The 12,166-nt window shown below is 41.3% G+C and overlaps 1 protein-coding gene across 1 annotated transcript in view; it reads left to right on the top strand.

Moving 5' to 3' along the window:
- Nucleotides 1-2,895, top strand: part of TTC17 (tetratricopeptide repeat domain 17) — a 105,522-nt gene extending 102,627 nt beyond the window's left edge. Inside the window, 1 exon segment of the mRNA XM_030560002.1 lies at nt 2,243-2,895. Within this exon segment, the coding sequence (XP_030415862.1) occupies nt 2,243-2,374 (132 nt within the window). The 3' untranslated portion in view covers nt 2,375-2,895.
- The last annotated feature ends 9,271 nt before the right edge of the window (nt 2,896-12,166 follow it).

The raw sequence follows: 12,166 nt of genomic DNA, 5'->3' as shown, positions 1-12,166 counted from the left end.
TTTCAACTCCCTCACATTGTAAACATATTTCTTTCAACATCTTTCACGCTGTTGATTAAAAGGAGCAAGTGTGTCTCGTGCTCCTAGATTATCCACTTCTCATTGGACCTATGTTGTATACTTGATTCTGATCAACTAGCAGTACTGGTGCCAAGAAATCAGGATGGTAAAAGGGGTACCATCAACTTGAAATCTAGTTAGTATCAATGAATGAGTCTGAAATATTTTCAGGTACTACAGTTGCCTCTGATTGCCCTGACAAATTTTTTTAAATGTTTTGACTCTCCATTGTTGCTGTTTGAAAGGCCCACACAAATAACAGAGGAAACTGACTTGGTGGTCAGGTACTATTGTGGTGGGGGTGGAACATATAAATAATTAGATATATTGTGGCACTAACTGCACACAGTGCTGCCAAATGCACAGTGGAAACAAACCAAAAATACGATTTTTCCTCTGTCCCTTTATATTGTAGTAATCTGAGTGATCTCTTGATATAATACTATGCAAAACGTGTCAGACAGAAGTGAAATTGAGTTGCTGGTGTCCCTTTAAAGTTAACCTTCTGAAAATACATACCCCCAGGCCTTTTCCCATCCTCAGCACACTCTTTCCCTGCCTCCAAAATGCCCCCTGGAGCTAGGGGTTCTTGGCAGGGGTGGGGCACGACAGAGCTGGCAGAATTGGTTCTGCACCAAGTGGAGAGGGCTTCCTGGCCTTGGGATGTTCCTTGTATGGGGGCCTTTTTTGCGCCAGTTCAGGCCGTACATAGGGCCTGCAGCATGGAGACAAATTCAAGTTACACATATATCAAAAAGAGTAGCTCCAGCAGAGTGAATGGGATTACTTTACTGTTTCAGGGAGCAGAATCTGTCCCAGTAAGCTAAGTATCTAAAATGTCATATTAGCTACCAATACAGCATTAAATGTTGGCACACACTAGATTTAACCAGAAAATGTCCTTATTTGGAAAGGTTAGCCATCTGGCAAGTGGAGGAAATTCTGGGAGATTCTACTGAATCTTGCACAAAACTGTAGAATTGTGTGGAAAATAAAACTTAAGGGACATCAGAGTAAAACCAAATCACTATAAAAGTATCCTTACGTGTGTAACTAACAGAACTGTAAATAATAATAGCTGAAAATGGAAAAGTCTCTGGTTCTACACATCAGATGCTGCTCGTTAATTTCTCACTTTTCCAGTAAGAAACTAGTTTGGGGCTGTTTACGTGTAATTCCACAACAAATGCCCCTTCTTGTGTGAATCATAGAAAAATTATACTTTGTTGTTTGGTCTGTGTAACACTTATAAATAACACTTGGCATCTTTTATCCAAAAATGTCAGAGAGCCTCACAAACACTGATTTAATTAAGCTTCCTAACCTCACGGGGCGGTGAGTATTGTCCCCATCGTATAAACGGAAACACTGAGATATGGAACGGGTATGACTTAAGCAAAACCACTTGTTGAGTCAACGGCAGAGCAAGACCCAGGAGTCTTAACTCTGAGTCTTCTGCTCTAAGCACTAACCCACACTGCATTTCAATGAACTATACAACTTGTGTTTTAAAATAAATAGATAAATAAAACTGAGAGAGAAAAAAATCTTGAAAAATAGGCTACAGTGCTAGGCATTATATCTCCCTTCATCCAAGGATCTCCAAGTGCTTTACAAATACTTACTGATCAAATCGGCACGGCAATTAAATGCCCACGGCTGGGCCAGGTCAGCTGCTCAGGCTGCAGGATTTTAAAATTGCTCTATAGGTATTTGAGCTCCGGGTGGAGCCTGAGCTTGGGGACCCCCATGAAGGAGCAGGGTCCCAGAGTCCAGGCTCAAGCCTGAGCCTGAATGTGTGCACAGTAATATTTAGCCCTGCAGTCAATGCCCTGCAAGCCCAAGTCAGCTGACCCAGCCTAGCCATGGCCATACCATGGGCCTTTTATTCTAGTGTAGATGTACCCCAGAGGTCATATCCTGGGAAGTGCTGAGCATGCTCAACTCTCATTGACTTAATTGTCACTCATCACTCTGTGGGATTGGGCTATAAACCACACAATATCCCTGAGAGGTAGGCAAGGAAAATATAGAGATCACTTCAACTATATCTGGGATAGAACACCACACATTTAATGACGCACCGTAGCACTGCACAATCATTTAGGACAGGAAGTGAATAGAATATGTTGTGGCATTTGCTGTTTTGAAAGCTGACATTTTCAATCTTCTTTCCTTACAGGAGGAGTTTGAAAAGGCCATGAGATGGTATGAATCAACACTGAAACTCCAGCCTGAGTTTGCACCAGCAAAGAGTCGAATCCGCACCATCCAGTGTCATTTACTCATGAAAAAAGAGCGACGGTCTCCATAAAGATCAGCAGCTGCCTCTTTTTTCTTAAGACAACAAAATCATTGTTCACTGTTCTGCTTTTAATGAGGGGTGCTAAGATAAATTGGGGAATCAAGATTTCTAACAAAACTGTTGGAAAGAAATGGGGTTTGGATCAAGGGATTTTTAGTTTGTTTTTTCAGGCGGGGGATTATCTTTGGGAAATACATTTCACAAACCATGATTTAAAACATCTGTGTAAATACTGAGCCAAGAAACTTTCCATGTGTCCACGAACTACTCCAGGATCATTAGGTTTTTCTTAATGCTCAAATTAGTGCCAGCACCAACAATAACTTGCTTCATTTTGTAGCATTTAAGTCAATGGAAATGCAAAGCACATCCCTGCACCAAATAGCAAAAAGTTATAATCAGCTCTTCACCCATCAGAAATTCTTGTTTTACCCAGTCTCGTCCAGTCCATATTGCTGTCTTACCAGCTTCAAGTTAGTTTGTGGGGAAGAAGGGAACATGATTTAATACAAAATCTTAGTTTAAAAAAACCAAAGTGTTTTAGGAACATCAAGCCTTTTTTACACTGTTATTTCTGTTGGTGGATGGGGATGAGTAGCAGGATAGGAACAGCAGGAGACCACAGTCTAAATGGTTTACATTTTGGTTACAAGACAAAAAGAAGCCAATCAGTTAAAATCCAAATAAGTGGTTTTATATCTGTATGTATATTCAAAGCCCTCTGCAGCCCTGAGTCTTTGTTTTACTAATTCTTTGTTCACTGTATTTTTATCCATCTCGGAATAAGGTGCAAGTGTTGCAGTCTATCTCTCTGAGCCTTAGACTTTCAACTGCTGAGAAGGGGAGAGAGAACAGAAATTGTGAGCAAACAAGTCAGGTGGAGTGTTTCCATATCAATCTTCTTTGGTTGGTAGAGGACCTGAAGCTTCCGACGATATTGTTGAATCAACAAGGGCACATACTTGGAACAAAATAAAATTAGGTTTATGAACAAAACCCTGGCCTGTGGTTTAATTTTTCTGTGCCTCAGATTCCCCTTCTGGGAGAAAAATGGGAGATGATAGTTTGAGCTGGTCGGAATACTTTCGACTAGATTAAATTCATCAAAATTTGTTTCATTGAAGCTGAAACATTTAGCAAAGACTTAGCAGTTTTGATGAAGTTTTTGTCAGTAGGGTTGTTTTGAGAGAGAGAGACTCTCACACTGTATAGTGGATAGTTAGGGCATTAACGTTGGGATATAGGAGATCTCTAGGGCAAAGAACTCTGCTCTGAATCAGGCAGAGTAGGGACATGAACCTGAGTCTCCCATATCCCAAGGCAGTGCCTTAAATGTGCGCGCTTACCCCCTCCCAAACACAAAAGCTCAGGTTTTGATCTAAAACCAGACATTTGGAGACAATTTCATTTGTGCAAAAGCATTTGAAAGGGTTTTCATCACAGTGCAGAACAAAAATAAAGTTTGGAACCTCAAAAGTGTTTTTGAACAGAACTGTCCTCCTCCAGTCAGATCTAGTGATAATAGCACAGGTACAGCTTGTTGAAAACTGAGGGGGCGGGAAAATCACAAAGTCAACGTTTTTTGTTTTGAGGTTTTAAACATTTTAGAACTCGGTTCTTTTCAAACATCATTCACTTTTTTCATTCTTCTGTTCCTCCTGGACCATTTTACCTCTTTTTGTTTTGCCATTGAAAAAGGGGTAGAGGGGGAGAAATCAACATTTTTGTGGCTTTTATTCAAAAAATAGGAAAATTTGGATAATTTTTTTTACAAAACGTCTGGTTTTGGACAGAAGCCAATTTTGACCAGCTCATAAAATACCCCTGTAATGAAGATATATGGGTTCTTTAATGCACTCTGAAGATGAGAAGTGCTGAGAATTATTTATTTCAAATTTCTGCTTATCTAGAGAAGATGATGTAGGTCTGACCAGATACTACAGTTGTGGAGATTCATTTTTATAAAAATAAGTGAATGTCTGAGTTAAGCGATGTCCTCTGGTTGCCGACAAAGCCCAGGTTGTCACAAAAGTTGTTATTCCGCAGACTAGAAGTTTACTGAAAGCTAAAGGTTACTGAGGAGGAGGGATGTGTATATAGGCAAAAATATAGAAATGGTAATTTCAGTAAGATAAATTCTCCAAAATCTTTTCCTAGAAGATCTGGGAAAACACAGCTGTTGGATCTGAACTCTGAAGAGGCTGCTAATATGGTACTCTAGCTTTGTTTCTGTAGCCAAGAGGTAGGGTGCAGATAAATTGAAAGAAATCTCATCAGTTGTCTGCTTGTGCCAGAAATAATTATAGTAAAGGACTTGCTTATAGTTGAACTGAAGCAACAACCAAGCTGGAAAAACCTATTTACAAAGTGGCTTTTCGGTCTGCTGCTTAACTCAGCCTTTGTTTGCAATTAGAGCTGATAATAGATGTTGGGAGCCACCTAGTTGGTGGTACAAACCCTCCCTTGCTGCTTCATTCACAAATATTAAAAGGAAAAGTACGTCACCTGTTCTGGCTCTAGACTAAGGAGGTTCCTTCCTCTTGCTCTCCTATATCCTCTTGTCAGTATCAAGAGATTGTCGCACTCTAGATTCTCTGCACTGCTGCTGTCTCTTTCTGGCTGGTGCCAGTTGTTCATATGGATGCTAAGGCCATGAGAACCTAGAGCAGCAGTGGGAGGAAGATAGAAAACGATCATTGGCCTTGGCAAATGATTCAATAAATCTCTATGGACCACTAGAAATTATGCTCAAATACAGCAGAGATGAAAATGTTTAACTACCATGGTAGACCAGATGTATAATACCATGAGGACTGCTGGATACTTTTCTCTTAAAAATAGCCATGCCAATAGCATACAACAGGATGGAACAAACACTGTTGATCAGTAACTGAGAATGTGTGCATGACAATATCCACAAACTGGTACCATAAGCAAGAAGATCTCAGAACTCAGCGCTACAGGCCTTTTTAATCTGATTACTTTCCAGAGTTCTCATCAACTTCTTCAGACAAATACGTAATAAATAATTCGTCCATTAAGGGAAAGACTGTTCTTTGAAATCTGTCTGCATGTTGGCTAAGTACCGCAAGGAAGCTTCCTCTGCCCTTCCACCAAAGAATTTCTATTTACAACTGTTCATTGCTTATTTTTTGTTTAATTTCTACAATCCACCTGTCCTATAACTTTGGGCACATTCACAGTTACTATTTAAAAACATTACAAAACAGACCTGAGTTGGCAGTAATTCTGAAACCCACCTTTTGTACCCAAACTAAAGCTATGTCTATGCTATAGACCTTATAGCAGCACACTTGCCACTGCAGCTGCACCACTGTAAGGTCTCCCATGTAGCTGCTCTATGCCGATGAGAGAGAACTCTCCCGCCAGCCATAATTAAACCATCCCCAACCAGCAGCAGTAGCTATGTTGGTGGCAGAGCATCTCCTGCCGACATAGCACTGTCCACACCAGTTCTTCTGTCGGTGAAACTTATGTTGGCCAGGGTGTGGGTTTTTTTCACACCCCACTACCGACAAAAGTTTTACCAAAGAAAGTGCTAGTGTAGACATAGCCTAAGACTTTGTCCACGAAACCATTCCCTAAGAAAACGTCTGAGTGCATGTAGTCTTTGAAATATGCCCTGAACCAATAGAGTTGGGGTGCATCTGATCAAGAGGTGAAACCAAAGAGAATGTCCTTCATTCCAAACTCTGTGCCTCAATAGGGATTGACAACTTGAGTATCCCAGCTGTTCTCAAATATCAGGTTAAAACATGAGGAGGTAAGGTATGCTGGACCCAGACCACAGCAGAACTTTTTTTAAAAAAAATTGGCTTTGTAAATTAAAACTAGCACCCTGAATTGGAAGTCAAGGGCATTTTATGGAGCAGAAAGTGACATGTGCCATGTAAAGTCTTTAAGTAAAATAGCCAGTTCATTCTGCATAGACTGACATTATCACTATAGTAATCTAGTCCAAGAGTGACAAAGACCTGGATAGTTGATGCAAGTTCTCCCAGCTGACAGCAAATGTAACAATCACCTAGCCTCTAAAAAAAAAAAAAAAAAAAAAAAGCCTCTTGATCACTGCTGCCATGTGGAGATCTAGCAATAGCCAGTGGTCCAGTTGTGTACGTTATTGACACAAGGTGGATGGGCTCTCCCCTTCCCCAGATAGCTCTGTCATCTTCAGGTAATGCCATAGATGGCTTGTGCCACCAGTAATCTTCCAAAAAGGGAAATTCAGGACAGGAGGTGATAATTGGGAAGATTGTCCATGTTAAGATCACGACTTAATCCACGGGCTAAGAACATGAGAGATGCCTGCATGCTATCTTCACGGGCTAAGAACATGAGAGATGCCTGCATGCTATCTTCATAAGGGGAAGGGAAGTGGAGGCAGTCTTCACCAATAGTGGACCCAGTACCACCCTACTAGATAGTATCAGCCAAGAAGGATACATCTTAATCACAGATGGTAGCCCAAAATTCCCAGAGCACATCCAGGAACTTGGTAAACTAGATCAGCTGAAAATGGAGAAGAAATTGAAAAAGTGCTCTGCCACCACTGAGGTTCCAAATGAGTCCAAATCAGAGTGATTTAATCCAATGGGAAAATTCACAGCAAGAAACATTTGATCCTTTTTCCAACAAAAGGTAGCTCTGAGTCAGCAAAATCAGAATAGTTCTGCTGATCAGGATTTCATGAATGCTATAGTGGAAGGGGGGGAGGAAACTGTGTTGCTCCCATCATGACCCACAGCACAAGATTTTATCAAATCTTTTTGAAATGTAATAGATTGAAGTGGGAACATGACTTCCACGACCAGTGCCCTAGCTGCTGCTTTCCTCACTCTTGTCTGTTGCAAGCCAACTGTATAGAAATCAAAAACATGCGCCTGAAAACAGACCTCTTTAATTAAGCTTATGAACCCCTAGCTTGCTGAAAAGATGTATGCGAACATGTAATCTGGGTAAAAACTGTAGAACTACAAGCCATGTTCTTAGCATTCTTATTGAATCTGGGTTTAGGGCACTAGCTCTGGAGTCAGGAGACCTGTGATCTGTTCTAAGGTGGGAATACACACAGCAAAACACATTTGATTCTCTGTCCAAGAATTCTATTCCCAGCTTTGCCACTGATCTACCGTGTGTGCTACATAATACAAATAATATGAATAATAATTAATATCGAGATAACCAATGAAGCTGATAATATAAGGAAAGGAGGAATTTAAGGGCCACCATATCAATAGTCAGCAGGCAGTTTTGAGTAGTGAGAAAAAATCAAGATCCTTTCCCCTGGAGAACTCTTGGTTCTTGTTCCACGGTAGCAGACGTGTTAGTCTGTATCTGCAAAAAGAACCGGAGTACTTGTGGCACCTTAGACACCATCAACTTTATTTCAGCATAAGCTTTCGTGAGCTACAGCTCACTTCTTCTGATGCATAGAATGGAACACACAGACAGGAGATATTTATACATACAGAGAACATGAAAAGGTGGAAGTATGCATACCAACAGGAAGAGTCTAATCAATTGAGATGAGCTAGCAGCAACAGGAAGAAAAAAAACTTTTGAAGTGAATTGGTTCTTGTGTATAGTAATCAAAATGATCCCCTGGTTTCAAGCATCATAAGTGGTGTCCCTCTGGAATGCTGCCAGTAACTCTAGAACCTTGATTTCTTCTTCTTGATCAGCTGGTCAGATTCCTTTAGATCAATTGGGATCCTCTTGAACACAGGTCCAAAAAGGTAAGCAAGGCTTCCATGTCTCCATGTACTTGAGTCAGTTGTTATAAAAAAAAAATTTATTGTGGAGCACCCAAAAATGCACTAGGCACCATCTGGACACACACAGACTCAGCCCCATCCCTGAAGATTTTACAGTCTAAGACCTGTCAACATTTAGGCATGTAATTTTAAGCAAGTGAGTAGTCTCACTGAGTTAAATAAGACTAGTCTCATGTTAAAGCTAGTCACATGTATAAGTGTTGACAGGATCAGGGCATAGGCAGAAATATGATTGGAGGAGCTTTATTGCTAACCACAAGCCTTCAAAAGTCATGAATCAGGTCCCAAAACATCACAAGATTGTTTAAAATCTCATGATTTATTTAAAGCCAATTTGATTTCTTTTAGCCTTTGTTTTTTGAGCCTTTAGGGGTGCACTGGGATCATATTTCCCAGTTTTATCTCTGCAACCATGAGGGTCAGAAACTTACTTTTGTTTTTAAAGGAAAGTTGAAAATCCCACCTTATCACATGTCTTCAGGAGCTGGAGCTTTAAGAAAAACATGAAATATGGCAAGATTTTCAATATAATTGTGAGAAATGACAACACTTGAGGAAGGGAGACAAACCAGAGGGAAGAGGTACTACTGAGGAAATGTAACTTTACAAATACAAGATGAGCTAGGTTTACTGCGTATTCTACTGGTTTGGCTTGGTTTACTTTACTAATTTTAAGCACTTCCCCTTCTTTAGTCACTCAGAATCAGGCTATTGCTAGATCATGTCTCATTATTAACATTTTATTATTTATATTTCATGATGCCCGTTGTTTCACAGCTAGACAGGCTTCAGCTCTAACAAGCTTAGCATTTGTGGGCCGCAGCTTACAAGGAGCTCTGGGTGGGCACAAGGATCCACCAGTATGGGGCTCTGTGCAGGATCAGGGACTGAATGACACTTATTTATTCAATTTTTTATCAATATCCATAGGTGTCCAATCTAGTGCTGCAGGTAAGCGAGGATATAACACAGACCAGCAATAGGCTGGCAGGGAAGCAGGAAAAGGTTACTCAATGCAAGCATATGTTTTTTCTGAGTAGTTGAGTTTTTTTTTTTTCATTTTATCTACAATGTCTTTTGAAGGGTCAAACAGCCATTTTTAGTAGGCATTGCTGCAGAAGAGGACTTTCAAGAGGTGAGGATGGAGGGTAGATGAACAGATTTTGAAAGGGAGGGACAAGCGTAATGAGTATCGTGATAAAAGGCACAGACGTGTGAGGAAACAAAAAGCGGGAGAATGGTTGGTGTCATTGATGGAGCAGAGAGGATGGGAAAACAAAGGGAGCCCAGGTCAGAGAGAGAGCCTAGGCCTGTTTGATGTAAGGCTTGGAAGGTAAGGACAAAGGTGTGTTAACTTGATGCCAAGCACAATGGGGAGCCAGTGAAGTGACTCCGAGAGTGACACAGTGGAAGGGATATCAAGAAAGATGATAGTTGGCGACAGCCTTTTGGATGGGATGTGATTAGTGTCTGAAAGACCTGAAGGAAAGGCTGTGCTAGTCATGGTAGGAGATGATCGGGCATGAATGAATGGTTTGGCTACTTCAATGAAAAGGAAAGGGCAGATGCTTTTTTGAAATGTGGAGGAAGATGGACCTAAGTGACAGAGAATGGTGGTGGTATGGAGTCTTGCTGAGAATTGGAGGAATAGACATGGCTTAAGGAAATATTATTAACTCAATTTTGACCACATTAAGTTTGAACAGATGGAGAGCCATTCTGGATGAGACACACCAGGAGTGGAGAAGTGTATCTGAGTGCATTAAGGATCATACTCTAATACCCTGGTTGCTTCTTGATGTTAAAGACTAGGTGATGCTGTTACACTAATTTCTTTCCTTGAATACGTATTGCCACCAGACTTATGATGGTCTATGACCCTGTTGCCCCAGCAGCATTGTTCTTGTTTGGTTGGCATTAAAGTGCTCCACATTTCTCTTCCTAGAACAAAAGATATGACACCAGTAAATCAAGCAGTGATCCTTCTAACCTAGGAGTGAAGTAGTGAAAACCTTTGCGCTATACCTTTTTAGCTGTCTCCATCTCTGTCTAGACTCAAAATTGTCTCCTCGCTAAGCTTATTTAATGATATTATTTATTATACTTATTTTAGAGCTGTTTAACTTTAAACTAAGCATCCTGGGTCCTACATGGGAGAGAAAATGGAGAGTTGACTGTCTTTCTGTTCATGTTTGTCCTCTTTTCTTGTAAGTGATTGACTGGAAAAGGCACAGCATGACTACAGCAACCATGAAAGGTGCCCGCAGTTTGGAAGGTGGGGGAGATCTCTGTTCTCTGGGAGCCACCACCAGAGAAGATATGGCACCATTGTTGACCTGGTGGTGGCTTTTAGTGTTTCTGAGAATGAGAAACCAATGGCTGTGACTAATGCTGAGCAGAAACGCTGTGAACTTCTTCCGTCTGCGCTCAGGCAATGCACCTCAGTTTTGGGATCCTGGTCATCTCCCTCTTGCTCTGCTGAACAAGGAATCCCTTTAGGGTTGCTGTGCAGCATGGTGGTTTTGTAAAGTGGACAAATGCTCTCTGAGCACCACACACCCCAAAAACACTGTTCCGAGGTCTCCAGAGGGAAACGCTGCTTGGCTTGGCCTATTTGGCCATTTGGGTCTTCCTCTCGGCATCCAAAGGATTTGGTCTCTTAGATCTCTGTGGTGTGATTTAAAGTGCTTTCCTCGCCATGTTGAATGTGGCCTGAATAATCTCTCTGCAAGGCAGAGAAATAGTCATTGCCCATTATCCATATGAATCCAAGGGGAAACTTCTATTTTTCCATCTTTTTATTTACTGATTTAATCACATCTCCTTTCCCCTAGTATTTGAGAGGCAATCAAACAGATGCAGAGCTTGAGGAGCTGAGGCCTGGCTAACTCCTTGGCTTAGCAGTTTTTGCCACCAGTACTGGGACTGATCTATTCAACATGAGACCAGCCTTCCAAGGTCATGCTTCTGACCTTCAAGAACTTTTCTGTATGCCAGGAAAGCCAAGATGAAAGTCCTTCAAAACCAATAGTGTCAAGGTGAAGGTAATCTGGGAGGAGCAGGGGAGGTGTCGGGAAGGGGAATTAGAAAAGTGGAGTGAATTTTTAGCATTAGTGAGAGTGAAAAACTGACAGAACAAAACAGGGGCAGGGCAGGATTGAAATATTTGGTATGGCTCTTCAAATCCTAGGCGCCAGCAACATCTCTTGATTACACTCTTCCAAGACACAGTATCCCATACTCACCTGCAGACTGGCCCCAAGGTCTCCAGAGGGATGCTGGTCAGCAAGTCCTTTTCTTTTCTTTGCCTCCCCAGATCCTGCCAAACATGAGAGAAGGGGGAATGGTAGTCATTGCCTTCTCCACTTCACTCTCCCTAGTTTCTCTCCTCTTCACTCCAGGGCAGATCCTAAGAACAGAAGAATGGCCATACTGGGCCAGACAAATATTCCATCTAGCTCAGTATCCTGTCTTCCGACAGTGGCCTGTACCAGATGCTTCAGAGGGAGTGAACAGAATAGGGCAATTTAGCAAATGATCCACCCCCTGTCATCTAGTCCCAGCTTCTAGCAATCAGAAGTTTAGGGACACCCAGAATGTGGGGTTGTGTCCATGATCATCTTAGCTAATAGCTATTAATGGATTCATCTTCCATGAATGATTCTTTTTTGAATCCAGGTGTACTTCTGGCTTTCACAACATCTGGCAATGAGTTCCACAGGACAACTGTGTGTTGTGTGAAGAAGTACTTCCTTTTGTTTCTTTTAAACCCACTGCGTATTAATTTTGTTGGGTAACCCCTGGTTTGTGTGTTATGTGAAGGGGCAACACATCCTTATTCACTTTCTCCACACTATTTGTGTTTTACAGACCTCTATCATATCTCCCCTCAGTCATTTCTTTTCCAAACTGAACAGTCCTCATCTTTTTAATCTCTCATGATATGGAAACTGTTCCATAACTCTAATCATTTTTGTTACCATTCGCTGTACTTTTTCCAATTTTA

This window comes from Gopherus evgoodei, chromosome 4 (assembly GCF_007399415.2).
Source record: "Gopherus evgoodei ecotype Sinaloan lineage chromosome 4, rGopEvg1_v1.p, whole genome shotgun sequence".
Taxonomy (NCBI): Eukaryota; Metazoa; Chordata; order Testudines; family Testudinidae; genus Gopherus; species Gopherus evgoodei.
This window is presented reverse-complemented; position numbering and strand designations above follow the sequence as displayed.